Below are 26,084 nucleotides of genomic sequence, written 5' to 3' on the forward strand. Positions count from 1 at the left end.
ATCCTTCAGCATGACACTTTAGCCGTTTAACTGTTGAGGATGTGTGGAACTATAGCTGTAATATAATCAGCCTCCATAATGTCCATAACCAAAATATGATCTAAAAACATGAGACAACCTTCGATCCATACGGAGGGCCCCACAAGTAGCTATCAGAAATCTGTTATTATGTGTGTGTGAATGATTGGCTTGGTTGGAATAACCAAGACAACTTTAGATCCATACGGAGGGCCCCACAAGTAGCCATCAGAAATCTGTTATTATGTGTGTGTGAATGATTGGCTTGGTTGGAATAACCAAGACAACTTTCGATCCATACGGAGGGCCCCACAAGTAGCCATCAGAAATCTTTTATGTGTGTGTGAATGATTGGCTTGGTTGGACACCCATGGGCGCATGTTTCAAATATCCATCTATAGGTGTGTGTGCCACTGGTTCGTTTGGGCTCTATGAGGAGAACCACTAAAACCGTGTGATCCAATGGTTGGCTGAATGCTGTTTAAGGTACCTTCTGACTAAAGAACAGCTTTCCAACTAAAAGCTGTAAACTAAGAGAACAAGAAAAGGTCTACAAAGTTTATTTCTTACAACAAAGTCTAACTGAATGTTACCTGTTGGCTGGCATCTTGTTTGATGTTATCATCAGGGTCAGAGTCCTGCCAAGTTCTGGCTGGTTCAGGCAGCGCACCATCAACGGGAGCCTGAGAGCCTGTCACCTGGAATTAAAACCACAAATAACTTACCAACATCATACAGACACCACAAATGACAGACTCAAGACCTGTATAGTTAAATCATGTGAAGTTAGTCCCCAAAACCAAACAAGCTATTCTAACTAAAGTGTTCCAGTCAATTCTGGATGTCTAATCAGGTCCTATAACAGCATCTTTATGGATGTAGTGGAGCATCCTTGAGCATGACACTTTAGCCGTTTAACTGTTGAGGAGGTGTGGAACTATAGCTGTAATATAATCAGCCTCCATAATGTCCTTAACCAAAATATGATCTAAAAACATGAGACAACCTTCGATCAATACGGAGGGCCCCACAAGTAGCTGTCAGAAATCTGTTATTATGTGTGTGTGTGAATGATTGGCTTGGTTGGAATAACCAAGACAACTTTAGATCCATACGGAGGGCCCCACAAGTAGCCATGAGAAATCTGTTATTATGTGTGTGTGAATGATTGGCTTGGTTGGAATAACCAAGACAACTTTCGATCCATACGGAGGGCCCCACAAGTAGCCATCAGAAATCTGTTATGTGTGTGTGAATGATTGGCTTGGTTGGACACCCATGGGCGCATGTTTCAAATATCCATGTATAGGTGTGTGTGCCACTGGTTCGTTTGGGCTCTATGAGGAGAACCACTAAAACCGTGTGATCCAATGGTTGGCTGAATGCTGTTTAAGGTACCTTCTGACTAAAGAACAGCTTTCCAACTAAAAACTGTAAACTAAGAGAACAAGAAAAGGTCTACAAAGTTCATTTCTTACAACAAAGTCTAACTGAATGTTACCTGTTGGCTGGCATCTTGTTTGATGTTATCATCAGGGTCAGAGTCCTGCCAAGTTCTGGCTGGTTCAGGCAGAGCACCGTCAACAGGAGCCTGAGAGCCTGTCACCTGGAATTAAAACCACAAATAACTTACCAACATCATACAGACACCACAAATGACAGAGTCAAGACCTGTATAGTTAAATCATGTGAAGTTAGTCCCCAAAACCAAACAAGCTTTTCTAACTAAAGTGTTCCAGTCAGACCTGATGTCTAATCAGGTCCTATAACAGCATCTTTATGGATGTAGTGGAGCATCCTTCAGCATGACACTTTAGCCGTTTTGCTGTTGAGGATGTGTGGAACTATAGCTGTAATATAATCAGCCTCCATAATGTCCATAACCAAAATATGATCTAAAAACATGAGACAACTTTCGATCCATACGGAGGGCCCCACAAGTAGCCATCAGAAATCTGTTATTGTGTGTGTGTGAATGATTGGCTTGGTTGGAATAACCAAGACAACTTTAGATCCATACGGAGGGCCCCACAAGTAGCCATCAGAAATCTGTTATGTGTGTGCGAATGATTGGCTTGGTTGGACACCCATGGGCGCATGTTTCAACAATCCTTCTATAGGTGTGTGTGCCACTGGTTCGTTTGGGCTCTATGAGGAGAACCACTAAAACCATGTGATCCAATGGTTGGCTGAATGCTGTTTAAGGTACCTTCGGACTAAAGAACAGCTTTCCAACTAAAAGCTGTAAACTAAGAGAACAAGAAAAGGTCTACAAAGTTTATTTCTTACAACAAAGTCTAACTGAATGTTACCTGTTGGCTGGCATCTTGTTTGATGTTATCATCAGGGTCAGAATCCTGCCAAGTTCTGGCTGGTTCAGGCAGAGCACCGTCAACAGGAGCCTGAGAGCCTGTCACCTGGAATTAAAACCACAAATAACTTACCAACATCATACAGACACCACAAATGACAGACTCAAGACCTGTATAGTTAAATCATGTGAAGTTAGTCCCCAAAACCAAACAAGCTTTTCTAACTAAAGTGTTCCAGTCAGACCTGATGTCTAATCAGGTCCTATAACAGCATATTTATGGATGTAGTGGAGCATCCTTCAGCATGACACTTTAGCCGTTTTGCTGTTGAGGATGTGTGGAACTATAGCTGTAATATAATCAGCCTCCATAATGTCCATAACCAAAATATGATCTAAAAACATGAGACAACTTTTGATCCATACGGAGGGCCCCACAAGTAGCCATCAGAAATCTGTTAGTGTGTGTGTGAATGATTGGCTTGGTTGGAATAACCAAGACAACTTTAGATCCATACGGAGGGCCCCACAAGTAGCCATCAGAAATCTGTTATGTGTGTGTGAATGATTGGCTTGGTTGGACACCCATGGGCGCATGTTTCAACAATCCTTCTATAGGTGTGTGTGCCACTGGTTCGTTTGGGCTCTATGAGAAGAACCACTAAAACCATGTGATCCAATGGTTGGCTGAATGCTGTTTAAGGTACCTTCTGACTAAAGAACAGCTTTCCAACTAAAAGCTGTAAACTAAGAGAACAAGAAAAGGTCTACAAAGTTTATTTCTTACAACAAAGTCTAACTGAATGTTACCTGTTGGCTGGCATCTTGTTTGATGTTATCATCAGGGCCAGAGTCCTGCCAAGTTCTGGCTGGTTCAGGCAGCGCACCGTCAACAGGAGCCTGAGAGCCTGTCACCTGGAATCAAAACCACAAATAACTTACCAACATCATACTGAGAGTAATTCAAATAAAAGAGACAAAAATCTTCCTTTTTTTAATAACAAATTAATATTCCAACTTGCATACTTGATCTTACTGACTTACTTTTTCACGCCATGGCCATTTAGAATCACCATAGTTGTAATCGATTTCAGTTCCCATTTCTATGTTTTTGATGGCAAAAAGGCACAAATGGGGCTCGTCATTTACTATTTTTTTCATGGTGCAGTTTGGAGACTTGTGGTTGTCATTCACTAATCTTCCAAGAGAGCCATCCTCTGTTGATGCATCAATACTAGGAAAGAAAAAACAGAAATCAAACATTTTGTATCATATAACTAGTTTTTTTAGTAAAATAAAAGTTGGCTTACAGAAATAAAAACTTGCAACATTTCAAAAGAAAAGTTGAGAGGGAAACAATGTCTTTTTGAACGTCATAGCACTAAATAAAAAAAATTGTTAATGCCACAATCCTGATGTGTTATTGAAATATTGCTTCTGAGTGACTCACTAATTTAGGGTATTTTATTCCAGTCTCTTTCTAGAGTTCATAATTATTGTATAGAAAATATTTGGATATACATACCACCAGTAATGATTCTGCCATTCAAAGTCAAAGAGAAATGTACTCTCCTTTTCAGAGTACTTGCTTGTTTGGCATTTTTCTGCTGACAGAAGTTGACCCCTGTATTCTAAGATGAACTGTCCTTGTTCAAAGTGCTGGGTAGCAAACACGCCTCTTCCTGCAAGGACATTTTATATAAAACCATTGGTTATGAGAAAATATTTCTTTAAGATACACCTTTAACCAAATAATTGTGGTGTTATCTTACAATTTTAATACTAAGTTCTCGCTTAGAAACAGAAATACAACAACCAATCTGAATTTGATTGTTTTTTGTGTTGTTTTATAAAATAAATAAATATATACTTAATGGATAAATGGTCTAAAAATGAGTTTATTACCTTTTTGATCATCAATAAATCTTTCCACTAGTCCAGGTTTGTCCTTTGAGGATTAAATGTAAAAGGCTGCTTCATCAGCAGGCTTTTTTCTTGCTTTCCTTTTGGACATTTCTGGCTCTAAAAAATAATTCAAAACATGGCAGAGAGAACTTTAACAAGCACTCTATATTAATTTTAAAAGATTTGTAATCATCCACTGTATAAAGACTGAAGGAATAAGCCTGGCCTGAGAACTAACAGAACAAGAGTGATTAAAGAAAGAATATTTTTCAGAAAATACTGATATATTAATGAAAATGTTTGTCGGTTTGAAGCTGAGCTTTGTTACTTTTAACTAGTCACAGTTCCAACCAGGTGCTGCATCCAAAGAAAAGTTATTTCAATAGTTTTACCAGTATAACTCGTTATACTTTTCAGGAGCTACCAACTCGTTTTTATTATGTTTGTGTTTGAAAAGTGAACGTAGCATCCTGATTAGCGGTAGCTAATTAGCCAATAAGCTAGCTTCCGGATAGTTTTATTTGCGTCAGAATGCTTGTGTTATTTAAAGAAAGCATTCTTACATGATAGAAAACCACCGAGAAATACAGAAGACATGCAGATATATCATAACACTGAGCACACACGTGTTTGACGAGTTTTGAAGTGGTTTCGGCAATTACGGCCAGAGTCCGGTTCTGGGCTTAGCAATTATGAAACATTAGCACATCGAAATCATCCTGAATATAACACGGAGCAATTATACATTCTGTCGTTCTCTTTTACACCATTGTTTTTAAAACCACTGCAAGCTAAGATGAATAACAAGTTAAAAAGCCGGACTGTCTGAGGGGAAAACGTTACGCCATCCGAGTGACAATATACCGAATCCGAAGCCATAATCATTGCATATAAACCCCTCGGGGTCTGGACAAAAAGCATTTCTACATCAGTTTCTTGTACTTAGTATTTACATGCAGTTGATTTACTCACCGTGTATGTTGTGTTTCGTTATGAGCAGCGTGTCTTCGTCGCGGAGCAGTCTCAGTCTGGCGGCGTCACACGTGGCGAAGTGACGTTAAGCTGGTGGTTTTAGCCGCATGAAGCTAACACATGCAATACCTGCTGATTTAACTAATATGTAAACTGATGGTAAAGAATAAATTACTATTTATTTATACCTTTATTTTTATGTTTAGAACATGAAAAATGCACGAGATGCTGATTTAACTAATATGTAAACTGATGGTAAAGAATAAATTACTATTTATTTATACCTTTATTTTTATGTTTAGAACATGAAAAATGCACGAGACAGTTTTTAAAATAAGCCTAATAGAATGAGCGTATTTTTATAAAGCAAGTGTAATGAATATTAAATAACGTAGATAAATTGCAATTGTAATGCAGGAATTTTATGTTTACAGTATTATTTTAGCTGCTATGGTTACTAAAATAATAATTACCTGGTTTAAATCTACAGGAAATAGCATTTTATTTTCTTAATCAACACTCGGATCACGAGGTGCCCTGATTGGTTGAATCACACACACTTCCGGTAGTGTGTATACTTGCAATACCACTTGCCATGGTCGGGGGGCCGCTACTGAGCACACACACTTCACACACACAATTCTCAACATTGCGACCATGAGGGGTAAGTGAAAAAAATTCGTGAGGCATGTTGTTAGAGCATTTCAAGCTGTTTTAGAGTGGTTTCCCGAGTGGGGTCCATGATTTTGGACCCCACAACGACACAGGGCCCCACTTTGTTGGTGGGCTCCCTGTCTTCGGACCCCCCATACTAATAAAAACAAGTACACACACACACACACACACACACACACACACACACACACACACACACACACACACACACACACACACACACACACACACACACACACACACGAACTGTAATTCACTCCACGGATCTGATTGTGTTGTTGCTAGAGAGCAAATGGGGATTGCGACTGGGTGATTTGTGGGACTGCAGCGATGATATTGACCTGAAAATGTTCAGCGTGACCCGGCTGTCTGGCGCTTGCAGAAGCTGACGATTGTGTTGTGACATTGTTTTTAGGACACTGGCCTACTTTGGTGATGAATTATATTATAGGATTTTAACACTAAGCCACTCATTTACTTTTCAATAGGTTTTATTTGAATTATTTGTTTAGTGCACGCTTCAGTGAAAGTCATCAAACTAAAAATTAATTTCTGTTTGTACTTTGGTGTGGTATTGTGTTGTCAGTTTTGTAGCATATGCGTGGGCAAAAAAATATTCTTTCTTTTTCGATCACATATGAATAAGTCCACCCTGTCCTAAGTCAGGCTTGAGTCTAAACACAAATGGCCTCATTTATCTGCACATCATCACACTTTTTTTTTTTTTTTTTTTTTAATCCGCACTCCACCTGTTGTCTAAAAAGTGTTTATGTGTGTGAGAAAGAAAGTGGGAGAAAGAGAGAGAGAGAGAGACAGAGGGACAGAGATGGCATGAATTCTACTGTCCTTATCCGGGTTACTCAGTGTCAGTTGAAGTCTGCAGGCCTTAAAAACTGGGTCAGGTGTATGTGTGTGATTGTGCGCGCATGCGTGTGCGAGAATGAAGGGATGGGCTGCCTGTCTTTGCCTCAAGTCTATTCTCTGCCTCTGAAACATTTTATACAAGTCTTATGCAAAACATACTGGTCAGAGATTTGGTTTAACCTTAAATATATTTGTAGGCTAAAGTCTTATTTCTTTCGTGCATCATGTGCTTCTGCTTTGCTGCAGTTTCATGGTCTGAAAAAAAAACGGTTTGAAAAAAAAAGTGGCGTGCCATCAAAACAGTAACTGTCTCACGTTTAATAACTAATATATTGTTTTTTTAATGTTTCACTAATTGTTGTTGTTTTTTATTGTGCTGACTTGTTCTAATTATATGTTAAGCATTTCTGCTTTTGATTACTTTGGAATTCTTTGTGTGTTTCTTGTTAAGTGTCTGGAATGCATTTATTATTGCTTCAGTGTGTTGTTGGCTTTTCCTGCTCCAGGCATCAAATTTAAAATGAGAAGAAAAAAAAAACATTTTGTTTGAAGTATATTTATTTGAATCTAGGTCAAATCATTTCATGAAACTGTTTTTGTGTTTGACACAACATCCCAACTTCACTGCAAATGAGCTTTGGCGTTAAAAGACCAAGTTGGGAAACAAATGTGTCAAACAGACGAGATGTAATATGGCTTTGATTTTGGCTTTTACGTATTCTGAAAGCATTGCTGTGACTCATACTAAACTTTGCACGCACGAGCAAGCACAGATAAAAAGACATAATATATACGTCTTTTCTGTTTTGCTTCTCTTTTGAGGTGCGTTTCACTACACATGTGGTTTAGAAGAAGTGTGAGGGAGGGAGGAGTCCCATTTTAGCAGAAATTGGGAGCTGCTGTCGAATTGAAAACATCTGGATGAAGGAGAAATGCACTGTGTGCTTGCCTGCGTCACGTGTGTGTGTTTTTGAGTGTGTGTGTGAGAGAGAAAAAGTTGGGAGTCCAGCCAAAGATATCAATCAGATTCCCATCTGGTGACCACTAAACACAGCTGGAAAGACATGAGGTCATGCAGCCTTAGCACAAATTATACAAAAAGAAACACGTACATATACGCAAGTACACTCGGCACACGTGTGTGTCGTGATTGTGCGAAAAAATCAATTTAATTTGTGCTTAATGTGCTCTGGAGTCAATTGACTCGTGAGCAGTCATGGTTGTCAGCTGGAATAAGATCCAGCTCCACTGCTGCGACCTTGAACAGGATCACAAAATGGAGGGACGTTAGGAATGAGATTTCAAATCATCTTTATTTATGTCGTCTAGCGTGTTGGTTGTTTTTTGGGCAATTGTGAGGCCCGTGAGTTTAGGTAAAGAGACTTCAGATTCTGCAAAATATCACATCTCTGTCGAAGTAGTGTGGACTAATGTATTGCAGATGTCTGGATGGGAAATTACTGTTTTTCTTTTGGCATCACGCCATTGGTTTGTGTAGTCTACTCAAAGGTGCTGATGGCTTTATGACTGCAATGTTCTCATTTTGACCTTTTTATTTATTCATGTACGTTCTTTTGCTGCTGCACAAAATCCTGCATATGGTTCTTGTTGACAGGGTGAAGTCACAACTATGGAAAGTGGTTTACAAGTTGCATGCTCAGTAACGTCTCCGCCCCCCGACTTTCACTACAACATAGTTCCGAACTTCATCATTTTGCATTGTGATGCTCGGAAAAATAAATGTGGGCCTCTTTGACTGCTATGCCGTGGGTGCTTGTTACTGTTTCTGGAAATAAATAGCCCAAGTTACGGCGTGTGTGTGCATTGACGGTGTGTGTGTGTCCATTCCTGGCACAGAGCGCATAACTCACATGCCAGGAATGAGTAATGCCACTCGAGCTGTTTTGCAGCCGTCGCGTATCAGTAATCCACATTACACACGCGCCCGTGAGGTGAGAACGAGTGTAAATTTACACACACACGCTTCCGGCACACCAGATATTACCACAACTGCAGCAGTGATGATTACAAGTGGTGTGTCTGCATGTGTATATATATTTGAATGTGCACGCTGACCCTCATGTGTAGTTCAGGGAGCTTTTTCTTCTCTTCACGCTGTAGATTTTATGCTTACGTTATGGACATTATCTGCCTTCAGTGTGGAGGAAGCGCAATTTTACACCCTGTTGTAGCCAACAAGCCGCTTTCTGGGCCCCCCGGACAGTAAGAAAACATTTGCCTCTTTGTTGCTTTGAACTCTTGAATGAGATGAAAATGTTTAGTTTCTTTATGACCAACTGATTAGATTAACGTTTCATCATGGTAGGATTCTGTATATAATGAGACAGGACTATCTCATAGGAATGTAAACAATTTGCATAAATAGTGAGATGCTGCAAAGAACCATGATGAGATTTCAGCTTTGGGCGAGAGAGATGTTTTCGATGCACGCCAGACCCTCTCCCGTGGCAAATGTGACTGTCGGGGAAATGAATGTAATTATCCTTAAAAGCAGCCTTGGTTTGAATGGTGTCACGTTTCGTTGTGCAGGGAAATTAGCGTCGCTGTACAGAGTATAAATGCTGAATGCTTCTAATTAGACAGCACTGACACTATACATAGTATTTAGGGAGTAGTTTTCGTGTTGATTTCCAAGTGCACAGTCTGAATGAAGACTTTTTTTTTTTTAAACTAGCTTTGCTGTTTTTTTTCACCCACTGGACACATTATTAGGTAGGTACATCTTCACAATCTTGAGATCCCATATATGGGCTGAATACAAATCTGTGAAGATAATGATCCATTTGGATTGACATATGATTCCTAATATTCTATTCTTAATATATAATCCTCTCATTCAGCTAGATAAACTTTTAGAATTATCATTTTTCTTTTGTAGTATTTCTTTTGTTTATACTCCTATGCAGATTGCAAATATTCAAATTAATATCTGGTTTTAATCAGAATTTTTTTTAATTTTGTTTTTTGGATGCTATGTACGGTGACCTTGAATGCCTAGAAAGGCACCTTACAAATAAAATGTATTATTATTATTATTTTTAAAAATGTTTACTGTCTATGTCAGCAGCACCAGGGAGCACGTGACGCCGGAGATGAACAAGCTTCGTCAGAGCCTGAGGAGGAAGAAGCCCACCTATGTACCCGAGGCCAGCAGACCGCATCAGTGGCAGGCAGACGAGGAGGCTGTACGCAGGGGCAAATGTAACTTCTCCGTACGGGTAAGCCTCACAACCCTCAATATTTTACCAGTGAGAAAAGCAAAGGCCTGTTTCCTTTTGCAATCGATAACCTCCGCCCCAGAGGAGAGAAGAGCTGGAGAAACAATGACCTTTATTGAGTTATGGATTTGAGGAGGCTGGATGAAATGACTCTTTGTGAGACGGCAACATGGAAAGGCGATAAAGAGACTCAAGGAGATGTGAGCTAAGACTGAGTCATACAGTATCAGATAAAAGGAGCACATAATAAAGAGGCCTTGAATTGAGAAACCAGAGGGGAGAAGGTTATAGTCTAGTAAAATATGGAAGTTCTTGTTTCTCTGAGACGTTTAAAAAAAAAAAAAAATCCTGCACACCTGCTGTTTGTTCTTACGGTCTTTATACTTTAATATACTACAATATTGTTGGACAAATAGAGTTATGGGCGGAATGTCCCTGCTGCCACTGGCGGAGCTAGGATTTATTCCTTGGAGGGGGCTATGGCAATATCATCAAGGGATCCACAATACAAAAAAATAGATTTTACAAACCCCCATTTTATTTTATTTTTAAACATGACAAACATTCACTATAAATTCCCTATGGGGGAAATTTGGAAAAAAATCCTGTAAAATAGAAAAATAGTTCTTCAGGTCATAGATAACGTCAGTCCTTCTTTTCTGTCCTGTCATCATTAATAGCTCCAACATAATATAGAACCGCTTGGATGGTCGCTTTTCTTCTCCTTCAATGGACAAGTAATTAAAACAGACAGTGAAGTCAATGGAGTGGATTTCAAATTAATATACTGTTCATACTTTGCTCTGCAGTACCTGGGCTTGGTGGAAGTGGAGGAGTCCAGAGGGATGCATGTGTGCGAGGAGGCGGTGAAAAAGCTGAAAATTGTGAGTATATGACCAACACACAATCTTGTGCAAACACATTCTTTCATTATTTTCTGCAGTTTAGTTTGGTTAGAGGCTTTGACTTGTATTTACAGTATAGATTGGAGACACACAAATCAAAATACACAAAATAGTGTTGTCTGGAAAACATCATTTTTATCGTGACCCATTTGACAGAAGCAGATGTCAGAAAAATAAACACATTTACTGAGGCTTGTTTGGAGATGTACAATGTTATTTTTGCAAGCAGTAAACATTGCCATGTTTGAACTGCACATCTCATCTGTCTTTCCAACGCTCCAGCTTTTCAATAAAAACTCTCGAGTCTCTTCTTCTTAATAAATTCCTCGCCCACACCTCCTCATTTAACTCCCACTTTAACTCCTGCTTCCATAAATTGCTTCCTGTCTATTCTGCTCTTTTTCTCTCGGTGGGATTATGCAATAACTAGGACTCTGTTCTGCTACACAATGGTTCAAAGAGAATTATTTAACGCTTTGCCTGACTCACACGGTCACAATTCTGCAGACTTCTTGAAAGTATTGGCTTGGACCTTGTGTTCTGAGGTTTGGGGGAAAAAACTTTTTCATGACCCTCCTCTCTCATTTCTTCCACCCACACCCCGTACCGTAAGTTTAGATCATTAGCATGACAAGAACCTTGACACGCTAACAATAGTTTTTGATGACATCACTGCTAGAATGAGTTCATTAGTGAACCTCTTTTCTATTTTGTTTGGGTCTTTGTAGAGCGGGAAGAAGACAGTAAAGGCAGTATTGTGGGTTTCCGCCGACGGACTCAGGGTGGTTGATGATAAGACAAAGGTAAGCATGTTTTTTTTCCATTTAAATGTTTTACATCTATTCACTTGCCCTTTTTTATGACTAAGAAAACAAACGTGACCTTGTACGCTTGACTGAGAAAACCTTTCATTACCCTTTATTAGCTCAGCTGAATTGTAAATCCAACCTTTACAAAGATACTAACTCACTGGATTGACTCTTTCAGCAGGGTATCTTTTGTTTATTGTGTTTAGTTGTATAGTTTGAATTATGTGAGACACTATAGAAGTACCTTGCACAAAGCAATTTTTTTTATTTTTTATTTTACCTCATTTAGTGCCATTGATGGTTAGAGATGTCAGAGATATTAACTGCATTGGCAGTGAATGAGTTAATAATTATTGATGGCGCCGTACCTAATGAAGTGAAAAGCTTAAATATAAACATTTTCTCCCACTTGTCTTGGTCCTATAGTGTTCCTTAGCGGGAGGAGGAGCTCAGATATAAAATTGTTCTTGAGGAATGTCTGGTGACTGAGAGGCCACCCTGTGTGAGAGCAACTCACCGGGAACTCTTTTGAAAGTAGATCATGCTAAAGAGCTGCAGAGAATAAAGGAGCGAGTCAGTTCAATGGAGAAGCTCCTTACGCTTCTTTTCACTTTATCGTTAGAAGACCACACACGCACGCTTGAGCTGCGATTGGTTGTTACCTGAGCCCTGACGCTATCTAGCCTTGGTTGCACATTGAATCAAAAGCAGACATCACATGACCACAGTCAGTTGTCTGGAAAAAAAAAAAGCTTGCACTGCCTTTCACCTTGGTACCAGCAGCTCCCTGCATTCACTCACTGTCCACTGTGAATGGCCCTCTTTCTTTTTATCCATTTTCCTTTATTCTCTCTCTCCCTCTCTTCCACGCCTTTCTTTGTTTTCTGAGGCCAAAAAGGATGTGAGTGGATGCGTGTGTGAGCCTTTCTGTCTTTCTTTGGCTCTTTCATCAGCCTCTCGGCTCTTGTGTTGTGCTTCCCTTTTTTTGTGTGTTTTTGGAGTGTCAAAGAAGTGAGCTCGGGGCCCCTAAATATACACTAAGAAAGCGATACCCCCCTCCAAGTCTGCTCTGTAGACACCGAGGCAGGCTGAATAAACCTTTCATAGAAGGAGAGACGAGTGGAACAAACATCCCAGAGATTTTAAGAGGCCGCAGTGTCAACAGTCTGTAGTGACTTTTATAGGTAGGGCTGAAAAAAAAAGCCTTTGGAAATAGCCGGTTAGGTATTGGGTCAGTTTACTCAGCACTGCAATGGATTTGACTCTCAACCCATCTTGGTCAAACTGATGTCTATATCTCTATTGTTCCAGGATCTGATTGTGGACCAGACTATCGAGAAAGTCTCCTTCTGTGCCCCGGATCGAAATTATGACAAGGCATTCTCCTACATCTGCAGAGACGGCACCACCAGACGTTGGATGTGCCACTGCTTCATGGCTCTCAAAGACTCGGTGAGGGGGGAAGCGACAAGCTTCTTTGTCTCGCTTCATGTTTGACCTTTTGTATTAATTCTTTCATTTTTTAAAAGCCCCTTAAAAAGTTTCTGTCTGTGAATATTTTTTACAAAACTCCCTAGATAAAAGAAAAAAAATCAATGAAGGCTTTTAAAATACATTTGTTAAAAAAAAAAAACTTTTTACAAAACTCCCTAGACAAAAGAAAAAAAATCAATGAAGGCTTTTAAAATACATTTGTTAAAAAAATACTTTTTTTTTTTTTTACAAAGCTCCCTAGACAAAAAAAAAAAAAAAAATCAATGAAGGCTTTAAAACACATTTGTTCAATCAAAATAAAAAATTGCTCCCTTGTTAGAGTTCTAATCATCAGTCACATCTTAGTTGGTGCTGTTTTTATTTCCGCTGCATTAGGGGGAGAGACTGAGCCATGCAGTCGGGTGTGCCTTTGCTGCCTGTTTGGAGAGGAAACAGCGACGGGAAAAAGAGTGCGGCGTGACGGCATCTTTTGATGCTAGCCGCACCTCATTCGTACGCGAGGGCTCCTTCCGCGCCAACGCTGCGTGCAGTGCCCACGGCAGCGGCAGTGAACGAGATGACAAAATGCCGGAGAAGAACAAAGGTGAGGTTCTGAGAAATAAATATTTCCCCCTTTTGTTTATTTTTTGAAATCCAAATGAAAGCTACTAAGGTGTGTTTACCTGACTGTGGTTCCTGTCTCCTTCCTCCAGACCAGCCCTCTGTTCACGCAGCCCTGCCCCCCGGAACAGCCTCCCCACCCGAGGGCGCGGCAGAACCCGGCGGACCTCACGCCATCCCCCGCCGCCATGCACCCATCGAGCAACTGGTACGCCAAGGCTCATTCCGGGGATTTCCAGCTCTGAGCCAGAAGAACTCTCCCTTCAAGAGACAGCTGTCACTTCGCCTCAATGACCTGCCATCCACTCTGCAACGCAAGACTGACTTTGAAACCAAGAATCCCGGTGAGTTGAAGTTAAAAACAGTAGCTGCCACTAAGATGCGCTTCGGTTATTTTCTATTTCTGCAAAAACATTTTTACTTCATTTACTGCAGTTGTCTTCATCTGGTTTGTGTCTGCTGCATTCTTCCTTTTTTTTCATCCTCCCACTTGCCTTTTGTGTGCTCCTTTCTTGCTAGTACTAGAGGTGGACATGAATTTGTCCGGCGAAGGAGATATTAATGAGCTGTGTAGCCAGATTAACACCTCCTTCACAAAGCCATCCGAGGACCTTTTCTCCAACCATTGCCCACCTGCGAATGCTCTGCCAACCTGCGTCGTGCCTCCAGCCTTGCCTCCTCCTCCAGCGCCGATACAGGGTAACACACAGTGTTTTCAATAATACACACCCAAAGTAAATCTAAGGCTCACTTTCACAAATGCCATCAACTTTTTTCCTTTCAGCCACATCTTCTTGGGTTCAACCAGATCCTCCTCTCCACTCTCCTCCAGCATCCACGGCGTTGCAGAGCGGACATAAACGCACACCCTCCGAGGCGGAGCGATGGCTAGAAGAGGTCTCCAAGGCAGTCAGGTCCCAGCAGACACCCCCACCGGGTCCTACCATCCCCACCATTCCGGGGCCACCGTCTGTATCGAGTCAGCAGATAACGAGTCTGGCCCCGGTGTCGCTCGGTACCATGTCCAAACCGCTCATCGCGGGCCCATCTGCTCTCTCAGCTCAGCCCCTCCCACCAATGTCCATATCATCCGTCCCCCTCATACCCGGCCCTCCAATTTCAAGCCCCCCTATGTCTTTGCCTTCCATGTCCATCCCCACCATGTCCGGTCCGAGTATGTCGGGAGCCCCGATGATCCAGCCCTCCCTCGCGGGGGGTCCCCGAGGCTCCCTCCCAAGCATCTTGCAGCCCTTTCCTTTGGCTTTCGACGCCACTTCGGCTCCTGTGGGTATGTTCGCCGGCCAGCCCGTCCAACCGGCTTTTGTTCCCATGCAAACCTACATGCCGGGCTTGGCGAGCAGTATGACCTACCCAAATGTCAGCGTACCCGTGGTCGGAATAACGCCGTCGCAAATGGTGGCCAATGTCTTCTGCACAGCCACTGGGTCATCTGGTACGGGAGGTGTCATCGGCTCCGGAGTCGGAGGGCCTAAAGTGGGCTCGCTCGGATCGGGCGGGACTCAACACCCTTACTCAGGAGTTCCCACTGGAGGCTTTTCCACACCATTCCCCTCCACCCCTCCACTTTCAACAGCCATGAACGGTTTCCCCACGCACAGCGGCGCCTCCGCAGCCCTTCAGAACGGAAACGCTAACAATGCTGGCAGCACGAGCAGCTGGCCGCCAGAAGGCAGCCATCTGACCGCTCCCGTGACCAATAATTCCCAAGAAGATGAGCGTTTTGAGGCCCAGTGGGCGGCACTTGAGAGCACCAACACCAAACCGTCATCTCAGGCACCTGGGAACAAAAGCCCGGCGGCGGCCAACCCGTTTTCGAACAACCTGCAGAAGACTTTTGAGATAGAGCTATAAGGTGAGGAGAAAGCTCGGTGCTAATTCAAGCATCTCTGTCCTGAAACGCCGCGGCACCACAACGATGTTGCTTTCTTGAAGCTCCAACGAGCGCTTTACACATTGACGGGCTGCCGCCGGGAGCTTTTCACATCTCAAACGGATCATGTGATGATCTAAATCCTGCCACACCGCCTCGTTTCCGCCTCGCTCTGGCTTTCATGTCTGCACTCCAGCTTTACTTTCTTTACCAGCTGCAAGTCCCTTCACACATCGACTGTGTCACTTGGCGACACGCTCAGTTGCTTTCTTTCAGAGGTGACTCAGATGCATTCCAATCCCACGGACTGATTTTGGCAGTATTTGTTGTGGTGAGAAAATCCTTGTGAAGAACTGAAATCATTCTTGCTTTGACTGATGAACAGATTAATGCTCTTGTTAATCTTGAGAACCGATTGTACGTACAGTGGATATAAAATTTCTACACAGCCCTGCAAAACTTTTTCAACCATTATTTTGACCATGACCTAAACAATCTAATTGAAAAAATATTTTCAAGAATAGCAGTAGAAAGAAACAACAGAGATAACATAGATGGACATGTGCAGGGTTAAGGGTGTGCACACTTATGCAACCACAGTATTATAGTCGCATATTATTACCGCCCTTCTCATTTTTTTAAAAATTGAGTTGTACAGATTACAGGTCATGTTTTTAAAGTAGCTTGTTCTTTTTTCTATCTCAAATCTCAAAACTACAACATTTGAACAGGGGTGTGTAGACTTCTTATAGCCACTGGACCTAAAAGCAGTGTTTTTCAACCTTTATTGAGCCAATGCACATATTTCACATCGGAAAAAAAAAAATCACGGCTCACCACTTACAAAAATAATTCTCAAGAGGTACAGGTTAATCACGTACCCTCAGACATCTGGTGGAAGAGCATTTTATTATTTTGCCTTGTTGGCATCGATAAGTTAACAAAATATATGTCTACCTTATTTTTACGAGCTCTCATGGAGAAACAAGAATGTGCATGAATTCCCGTAGAATGTGGCAATTTCTTTCTTCAATGTGCTCCTTTTAATTTTGTGGGCGAAGGATCGCCGCAATGATTTGGATTTTATGGAGCGTTAGCGTTTTTTGTCATTAAGCTTTAGTGAGCACGTGTGACGAGGAAGAGGTTATGCTCCATATTTGAAATATTAATGCTGACCTTTTTAATATTATCAGCTCATGGAGCACAGAATAAGGTGGATTAGAAAATTATACAATTTTTGTCAAAAATGATTGACTTTGGATTTTTTTTTTTTCTGGCACAACTGATGATCTCTCATAGCACACTGGTTGAGAATCACTGCATAAGAGGACCCATTGTGATTTATTGCCAAAATGATTTTATTTATTGTACTTTTTTTTTTTTTTACATTGACAACTTATATATTCCTCAAATCCAACATGTTTAAGTGTTTCCTTAAGATATTTTTTATCGCATATATTTATTTTTATTGAACTCTTAAGAAGGACGAGGGAAACAAATAGGACCATGCAGGTCATCTATATTTGTTTAGGTAGCAATCGAGAGTCAGGGCATGTTACGGGAACCAAATACTACCCATGGATGAAATGGATCATGTTGCCTGGCACGTGTATATAGTGGCATGATACTCCCACCCATACAGTGGGCACTTTTGCTTTTCCGGACAAATCAATAGAACTTCACGTTTGTCTTTGGTGGACATTTCTCTAGCTCAAAGGCTCTGAAGAAATTCCTAAGCTGACACTTCATAGTAGTCGTCCACCTTTTTCCAGAAAAGTCAAGCAACGGTGTTTAATTAAAACAAGAGATGGAGAACCAACATGATGTTGAAGATGAGAGGGAACAAGTGAGTTTGGAAAAGTCATCTTGCCCACAGAACAGACTGCCTGCCTCCTCCATTTCTAAATCTTGTTACTCCACTCTTCAAACTTGCATCTTTTGAAGTATTTATTTTTCCAACTTTAGCACACAGTATTCCTTATTTACAGTCTGATAAGCAAGATTTACCAAACAAGCAAGCCTCAATGGGAGTTCAACTGTATGAAGAGTTAGTGACAATGTTCCGTGCTTGTTTTCAGTAGGATTCATTTATAAAATATTTTTTAATAAGGCAGTGTTGCTATTTGATAGGCTGCCGTCTAAAAAGAAATTCCCAATTATCAGGTGGTTTGTTTTCTGACAAATCTTATACCCCCCCCCCCTTCCACCTACCCAACAAATACAAATATTTGAAACAAGAACCTATTTTATTGTTCACTGAAAATATATTCTTTCACTGGACTTGTTTACACACCCTCTAAATTATATGTAGGTTATTGCAACAAAGCAAACTAAATGACCTCATGAACTTGATTGTAAAACTAGTTTAGTGATGGTAACAGAAAACAGTGAAGTTTATTTTTAATCTTTATTTACAGACTTTTTTGTATTTAAACCAACATATTTGTATTGTAATTACATTGTACAAAAGATGAATAAAGTAATATAATACAATACTTGTGCATCTTTACAAGTTTTTTGTATGTGTGTTAATTCCTCCATTCTTATCATCACGTTTCTCTTCTGTGTCCTCTTGAAACCCTAACCCTAGCTTTAAACCCTACTTTGAAACCCTAACCCAAGTATGAAATCCTTTGAAATAGTGATGTGCAGTACAGTTCTAAGTGAACTGAATCTTTAAAATCAGTTCTCTCAAAAGATTCGTTCAAACGAATCGTTCAACGAATCGTCCTCCCTCCCACCCTCCCTCTTTCTCCCTTCATATGACTTCAACCAGTAGGTGTCGGTAATGCCCATTGAAGCTGGTGCCACCTTGCCGTAAAACAAAACGAAGAAGAAAATGACGTCACTTCCCGTTTACGAACGAGTCGTGAATTGCATTTCCTGCTCACCAACGAACGAATCTGGGAGTGAACGAATGAGTGATTCGCATTTCCAATTCATCACGAGAACGGATGAGTGAGGGAACGAATCCTGATTTTCCCGTTTGCGAACGAGTCAATGCCTTCCTTCCCGTGCATCAACGGATCAGTCAGTGAACGTGTTGCGTCTCCCTCCTGGCGTGGACTATGTAAACCAGAATGTCGATTTACGATTTGCCAAGGAAAGAAAGAACCACTCACTGAAACACCACTTCTTTTATGCTCGTTTTCTCCAAGCTAACGGCTAAATGTATTGCATGAAGGGATGCGCCGTTATGCAACAACGGGGAGATTATGCTTCTCTTTGGGTAATCTTGATTTTATAACACTTATAGTAGTTTTTGAATAACGTGTATGCATATATACGCCTAAATATTGTTATCCAATATATCTACTGCAATTTCACATTGGATTGCTGGTTTGAAATTTACTTTTAATATTTTCAATAAACATTTATGTTAAAACTTGCTTGGTGTTTTATTCCTTGTTTTTATAGTCGCCAATTAAAACATAAAAATCAGACATTTATATGCTTTATATGACAATATGTGTAGGTACACCTCATGGACACTTCAATAGGTACACTACACGAGGTAAAAAAAAAAAGAATAAATAAATAAATAAAGGGTTAATTGCACAACAATACAGCATCTACATATTTTCTCGCACTAGGGATCGAACCATGTTCTTACCAAGCTAGAGCCCAAGTCACTAACCAGTCTGCTGTTTTGACTGGAACGCTACAATTGCTTGCACTGTTTTGTACTCGTTAGGTGCATTCCAGTTCTTAAGTGAACTGAATCTTTAGAATCAGTTGTGTGTGTTTAACGAGGGTAACTTGGAAAACATGTTGGAACGCAGCCCCAAGGACTAGAGCTTGACACCTGTGACCTTTGACCATGATCTTTCCCTAATAAAGTGGCCTGTTATTAGGTACACTTGAAAATGGCGGTGTACCTAATGGAGTGTCCGCGTGATTCCCTCGTTAAGTGCAGGTGCGTGAAAACTTTTAGCTCCTTTTGAACGTGAAAGTGGCTAAAAGTTTTCACGCACCTGCACTTAACGAGGGTCACTTGGAAAACATGTTGGAACACGGCCCAGAGTCCTAGAGCTTGACACCTGTGACCTTTGACCATGATATTTCCCTAATAAAGTGGCCTGTTATTAGGTACACTTGAAAATGGCGGTGTACCTAATGGAGTGTCCGTGTGGTTCCCTCGTTAAGTGCAGGTGCGTGAAAACTTTTAGCTCCTTTTGAACGTGAAAGTGGCTAAAAGTTTTCACGCACCTGCACTTAACGAGGGTCACTTGGAAAACATGTTGGAACACGGCCCAGAGTCCTAGAGCTTGACACCTGTGACCTTTGACCATGATATTTCCCTAATAAAGTGGCCTGTTATTAGGTACACTTGAAAATGGCGGTGTACCTAATGGAGTGTCCGTGTGGTTCCCTCATTAAGTGCAGGTGCGTGAAAACTTTTAGCTCCTTTTGAACGTGAAAGTGGCTAAAAGTTTTCACGCACCTGCACTTAACGAGGGTCACTTGGAAAACATATTGGAACGCGGCCCTTCGAGGACTGAAGGTCGACACTCCTGGTTTAACTGACAAGTAACACACCCGCCCTCACCCCCACTTTCTGATTGGCTGTTTGATCTGTGATGTCACTTGGACACTCCATTAGGTACATGGTCAATTAAAAAAAAAGCCTTCCTATACATGGCCATTACAAAAAAGCGGTATGAAAAAATCCTGACTATAATGCTATACAATGTTTCTCGTCTTTTAGTGCCCCCGTGTGTACTTATTAAGTATTACACCCATGACCAAGCAGGCGAGAGGCATTAAATTCAAGGAGCGCCCTCAAGATCAGATTTCGTTTATCTTCTTTTTAGTGGAGTGTGTTGAAAAAAAAAAAAAAAAAAATTAAATTTTTTTTGTTTCAATTCATCAAGGTAACTCAGTGTGGTTTCAGGCTGCCAGTTGACCACCTCTAATCGTAATTTAAAATGAACAAGTGTGAGTGAGAGAACGGAGAGAGAAACACAGGATTGTTTTGGAGGACAATTTGGCCTTATTTATTTAAAAGAAACAACAATAAACACAAACTTTTCAGATAATTTTGTTAGGTATAGAAACCTACATACAGCAAGTCCCAACATTATGTATTTCTTACACTAAAGAATTAATTTAACCATCAGCATAACCTAATGATCCAGTTTGATGAGCCTGAGAGAGAGAGAGGCAGGCCAACTTGCTCAAAAGAGTATTTCAGACATTGGAATGTCTATCAATATAATGCTCCATTTATTTTCCCACACTGTGGCTGATTGGTCAAGAATGATGATATGTGATTTCGGAATTTTTAAGGGCATTGCTTCTGTGTGCATACAGGTAAGCATTTATTGCAAGGAGACACTTCGCGGAAACGACACAGTCACGCTGGTCTTCAAAGTGAACTCCATACGTCAATCTCCAGGACATTGCCTTCAGACAGATGTCTAATCAATTAAACAATAAAATCCCCTCCAATTATTTGGAGCCTCAAAAGATATAGGAAGTTATTCCCATGTTTGGAACAGAGCTTACAACTGCAGTAGGTGAAAATCTCCCACTGGTTCTTTTGTTCTCCACTTTTCCCCTACAGGTTGCTTGGCGCAGGACTTCAAGCCATTGTCACGATATTTTAGAGACAACTGAGAGCAGCTGAAATCTGCAATAAAGCCGACCACTGAGCTCTGATCAGTTTTGCTTCTACATGGAGCAAAATCAATTGGAGACGGCGGAAGAGGTTTTTTTTTTTTCTTCATTCAGGCCAGCCTCTGAAATTAAGCCTTCTTTGGGGCATCAGATTGTCATTTAGTTTGATTGGAGACTTAAGGGCCGTACTTCAGAGACCATCGGTGGAAGCGGCACAGCTGTTGCATACTCTCACCGGGTGGTCCCACCCTCTTGACGGTACGGGTTTCATGTGTGTGGAGCAGGGGCCGCACACCCCCTGACCACAGGCTCTGCAGTGGTGCTTGGACATGACTGGAGTGAAGACCTTTGAGCACTGGTGGCATTGTGTGATGTCCTGATCCGGGACCCAGTAGTCTGGTCGAGCCACATCCTTCACAATGCCTACAAAAACGCCAAATGAAAATAGTGGACTAAAGTTTTGACAGTGCCAAGAAAAATGCAGAAGTTGGAATTGTGATTATGACTTGAAACTCACAGAGTGGGTAGTCTACTGCAGTGCTGAAGATGTCTAAAGTGGACTGAGCCACCTCCGCCACCCTGCGAGCGATGAGACCACGGGGCTCTGCTTTACACACTAATAAAAAAAAAAAAAGAGAGACAAAGGAAATCTATCTTGTGGTCCTATTTATAGCTTAGCGTTGCAAACATACAATAATAAATGCTGACACAAAAAAATGGCTCCCCTTTCGTGTAACTTTGGTTGAACCTCCGAAAGTGAAAAGGTCACCAGTGGGATGTTTATGTCTTACCCTGATTGTTGGTTTCGTGCGGTCCTCCCTGACGATAGCAGGCCAAACAAACTCTGACAGGGCTGCTACCCCAACCCCTCTCTGGCACCGGCATCCTGTGGCTGGAGCACAGGTGACAGAAGCCCTCGCCGCATGACCGACAGTGATGCTTGCGCTCGGCCTCCTCAAACGCTTTTTGACAGCCGTGACATGCCTAACGAGCACAACGGGGTATTGTTTTTTCTTGATCTTAAAATCTCATCTCTTGAGTTTGTGCGTCAGTCACTTACTGTAATCTCCATGTTGGGTCTCCAGTACGGTGGTGCCACCTGGTCAGTGAGCCAAGCGGTGACAGCTTTAGTGGGGCCGGTGCTGTATTCCGACACCGATTGGATCACGTAGTTCATCCCATCTAGGACCCTCTGGGCCGCATTTTGGTGGTTGGTGAGGAAAGTGTCTGACTGGAAGGCGACAATGTGCAAAATGTTTACTTGAAAGAAATTGCCAATGTCCAACGACAGGAGGAGTGTAAATGGCCTTTTAAAATTCTATCTTGTGAAGAAACAACGGATGGATGACCTACCCCCTCCCAAACGTGTTTGACCTCCGAACGCACGACGTTGCTTTCGGGATCCTGGTTTCCTACCCAGTACTGTCTGCTGCGGTAGATGACGCCACAGCTGGCACACTCCAACACATAGCTGCAAAAAAAAAAAAAAAAAAAGGGGACATTCAACACAAAAGGAGTAGATGGCGGGGAACGTAGCGCGAGACCTACCCCGACCAGGCAAACTTGGCAAGACCAAACCACGGGTTGTCAGAGGAGGCCGAGGTTTTTGGCACAACTGTCACTTCTCTTCCACCTTCATAACACCTCTGGTGGGCGACACGATATCGATTCAAATCTAACCCATCTCGGAGAATCAAAACAAGATTCTGTTTACATCACAATGTCAGGAGCGTATCATACCTTACAGATAAGGACTTTGTTGTTGTACTGGTGTGCATATTGGCACAGTCCATCTGCCATGTGAGGGACCCTGTCTCGCAAATGGTTCATTCCATTCTTGCAGCGAATACTGGAGCCCACGTCAAACAGCACATCGATCAGAGCAACACAGCAGATTTGAAATTTTACAAGCAAGCACGTGCAAGGGCCATTTGCCTCACACTGTGTATGCTCAAAGTTTGGAATATTGATTATTAAAGTGATTCTAATAATGAGATAAAACCTTTTTTACGATGGTGACAGACACCCTGGAATTTAATGGTGGAAATCTTTTGAGGTGATTTATCTTGGTCTCTTTTTTTTAAAATATCTCACATGCCTGCCATTTGAATGGTGTGTGTAGACTTTAGAACTTTAATAACGTTGACTTACTTGCAACTGAGGCAAACCGCAGAGCAGGTGAAGTACTCATCTGGGAAGAAAGTGTGCAGATTCAGCTTGTCCTCTGGTAGGTCACCACAGAAGCGTTCACTGAGGGCCTATTGAAAAGCAAAACATTGTTGAGTGTGCATGCAAACCTCCAGTACTGTTTGTGTCTAATTGATGTGTATTATTACACCAACATGCACCGCTTACTTGCAAAGCCCGAAACACAATGCCAGGATGGCGGGGCGAACGTGTGTGAGTGTTTTGCACTTGCTGTCCGAGAGCCTCCAGCAGTTGGCTGTAGTCAGTTGGAGCAGTGACCGTTTGGGTGCCCACGTACTGCACTGAACTGAAGGCATCGGTACCCAAGCCCAGATCATGAAACCGCCTTTGGAGCTGCATGTCGCCATTGCCAGCCACCTTTGAATCTTAACAGCACATGAGAAGATGTTACATCATATGGAATAAAATCAGCAAAAATGTCGGCCGCTCTGTCACAATCCTTACCACGGCCCAAAGGCTCTGTGCGTATGGTCTCGTGAAAGACAATGACAGCAGGTCCAAGACATGAGAGGGGCACATCCAAACCGCAGCGGCTTGACAGGGCCCGAAGCTCAGGGGTGAAATGTTTCAGGTAGGCCCCCGACGCACTGCTCAGAAACTGGAACATGTCGCTGTGTAGACGCTCGGCTCGCGTCCGATAGATTACTATATCTGACACTGCCAGGACCTGGAAGAATGGAGATGAGGAACTTGATGACAAGATTTTCACTGGGGTAGCAAACAAACAAATGCAAACTAAATAAAACAATGCATTAAGCAGTCAAGTATGTACAATTACCTTGAGCAGAAGCCTCATTCTCTGGTTTTGATTAGTAGCTGAACCCAACAAGCCCGCTCCCAACAAGCCCTCGGTATCCAGGGCAACCAGGCTGAGGGATGGCTCATAAGCGGCCCAAACACCCACCGTACAGGAGCTGGGGGACTTGGATGTAAAAAACACACTCTCGCCATTGAACAGGATATGGTTCAACGTATGTGACTTGCCGTCACCGGTGTTCCCAAAGATGGAGAGTACTTTGACAGCACCCACATCCGCACAGTTGAGCCGTTCAACAAAATCGGACTCACTGCGGACCTGGAAAGAAAACAGGGAATTGTGTTTTAGACTGGACCGGGACGGTTCAGCTGCAGTTTCAATGCAAATCTAGAAAACAGTGCTATCACATAAACTCCCTTCTGAAACTATTGGAACTGTAAGGCCGATTATTTTATTTTTGGTGTTAACTTAAAACACTTGGCTTTGATATCAAAGACAAATAAGAGAAAGGGGATCAACATTTTAGCTTTTATTTTCCAACTAAGTCTGGATCTGACACACAGCAAATCACAGTTAATCACAGTTAATAATAAAAATTTAAAAAATAACCCATTGAGACTGACAAGTACTGTATAGATGTGTTGATCTGTTTATCTTTCTAATATTTTCTATGCCCAGTTTAGGATTTGGGTTAAGCCAGTGCAGAAAAACGTATAGCAGTGGGCAACATGACATGATATATATATATATAAATGGATGAAAATAATAAACAATCTGCTCATTGAATGATGCAACAGAATGATCCCCAAACGGTTTGTTTGGTTCTGGATGAGTCACGTGCGTCTATTTTAGAAAACCAAAATCGTTATTAGACTTTCCACGAACAGCCACAACAATATACAGTTAAGCTTGACACAGTGACTGGCACAAACGGTAAAAGTGTCGAGAGGAATGTATTTGACAATACAATGTAGTTAATAACATAGCTCGGAGTTGTTTATGGTTTTGTTTCTTAGCTTAGCAGCTAATTGTTAGCGATTGTTAGCTAACTTCACCTGCAGGTTTTCCTGGTCATCGACCAGCAGGAAGCTTCGTACACCATCGGGATGCTCGTCTAGTTGCATTGGACACAGTGATGTTTCCTCCGTTGATGTCATGAGCACTTCAGACATCGTTGTTTAGGGACTTAAAACATGTTCTTGACGAACGAGGCTAAAACAAAAGTTGAAGCCCTGAATCCCGTGGTGTCAATCAAAACAACAACGCGTGTATTCCGAGTTGAAAGGGGAGGAGCCAATGTGGACGCAGACGATGACGTAGCACGTCGCTTCAGTTGGTGGTTCGAGTGCGCCCTCTTGTGGCTTAAATGTCAAATTGCAACGATGCCATTTAAAATTAATAACTTTAATGAGCATTTGTGCAGCGTGCACAATGCACATAGATCAGAGGTGGGAAACCAAGGCAACATGCGAAACTTACCTTTGCATTACGAGAAGCTCATTTGTCTCGTTTCAATACATAAACACTTGTTTATGCATGGTTTGTGTTGTGATTAGGAAATAAAAATTTTAAGCAAACATTTCTGTAGCCATTCAAATTTACAATATACTCAATACAAATACAGCATGGCCTATATTTTTTATGCAATGATGATGTGACAATGACATGAAAGTTTAATAAATAATTTTGAGCAATTCAATTCTGACTTGAGAAATTTACCAAAACAACCGGGAAAAACGGTAAAAGGAAAGTGCAGTTGCGGGGAGTTAGAGAAGGTCCAAGTCTAATTCAATCATGAATGTCAGAAGGAATCAATT

The 26,084-nt window shown here is 41.6% G+C and overlaps 2 protein-coding genes and 1 long non-coding RNA gene across 8 annotated transcripts in view; 1 reads left to right on the forward strand and 2 right to left on the reverse strand.

Annotated features, from left to right (window-relative positions):
- numbl (NUMB like endocytic adaptor protein) overlaps nt 1-18,178 on the forward strand; it is a 39,161-nt gene extending 20,983 nt beyond the window's left edge. For 2 of the 6 annotated variants that reach the window (XM_049724951.2, XM_049724952.2), the window contains 8 exons: nt 9,831-9,984; nt 10,794-10,868; nt 11,618-11,692; nt 13,010-13,150; nt 13,568-13,775; nt 13,885-14,136; nt 14,312-14,491; nt 14,577-18,178. In XM_049724951.2, the coding sequence (XP_049580908.1) occupies nt 9,831-9,984; nt 10,794-10,868; nt 11,618-11,692; nt 13,010-13,150; nt 13,568-13,775; nt 13,885-14,136; nt 14,312-14,491; nt 14,577-15,664 (2,173 nt within the window). In that variant the 3' untranslated portion in view covers nt 15,665-18,178. Of the gene's footprint in view, nt 1-6,101; nt 8,969-9,830; nt 9,985-10,793; nt 10,869-11,617; nt 11,693-13,009; nt 13,151-13,567; nt 13,776-13,884; nt 14,137-14,311; nt 14,492-14,576 lie in introns of those variants that run through there. The other 4 variants (XM_049724947.2, XM_049724950.2, XM_049724948.2 and 1 more) reach the window with 4 other exon arrangements.
- LOC137840462 (uncharacterized) lies at nt 3,341-5,440 on the reverse strand. Its single transcript, XR_011087120.1, has 4 exons — nt 5,207-5,440; nt 4,235-4,351; nt 3,855-4,011; nt 3,341-3,563 (listed from the first exon to the last, which is right to left on the reverse strand). It is a non-coding gene; the product is annotated as an uncharacterized lncRNA (long non-coding RNA).
- Nucleotides 18,179-20,653: 2,475 nt separating the features above from the next.
- si:ch211-11n16.2 (zinc finger FYVE domain-containing protein 1) lies at nt 20,654-25,555 on the reverse strand. Its single transcript, XM_049724963.2, has 12 exons — nt 25,323-25,555; nt 24,289-24,585; nt 23,955-24,177; nt 23,658-23,875; nt 23,454-23,560; nt 23,043-23,151; nt 22,851-22,948; nt 22,656-22,773; nt 22,363-22,533; nt 22,094-22,286; nt 21,820-21,918; nt 20,654-21,725 (listed from the first exon to the last, which is right to left on the reverse strand). Exons 1-12 carry the CDS (start codon nt 25,437-25,439, stop codon nt 21,493-21,495), a joined length of 1,983 nt encoding a protein of 660 aa, XP_049580920.1. The 5' UTR covers nt 25,440-25,555; the 3' UTR covers nt 20,654-21,492.
- Nucleotides 25,556-26,084: the final 529 nt, after the last annotated feature.

The sequence above is a fragment of the Syngnathus scovelli genome, chromosome 7, assembly GCF_024217435.2.
Source record: "Syngnathus scovelli strain Florida chromosome 7, RoL_Ssco_1.2, whole genome shotgun sequence".
Classification (NCBI taxonomy): Eukaryota; Metazoa; Chordata; class Actinopteri; order Syngnathiformes; family Syngnathidae; genus Syngnathus; species Syngnathus scovelli.

What these genes read in the sequence shown, in the direction of transcription:
- si:ch211-11n16.2 (XM_049724963.2), bottom strand. Translation starts at nt 25,439, where the DNA reads ATGTCTGAAGTGCTCATGACATCAACGGAGGAAACATCACTGTGTCCA. An exon ending in ACAAAGTCCTTATCTGTAAG is followed by an intron (nt 22,949 to 23,042) that starts GTATGATACGCT and finishes GTCGCCCACCAG; the next exon opens with AGGTGTTATGAAGGTGGAAG. An exon ending in TCAAACACGTTTGGGAGGGG is followed by an intron (nt 22,534 to 22,655) that starts GTAGGTCATCCA and finishes GTCGCCTTCCAG; the next exon opens with TCAGACACTTTCCTCACCAA.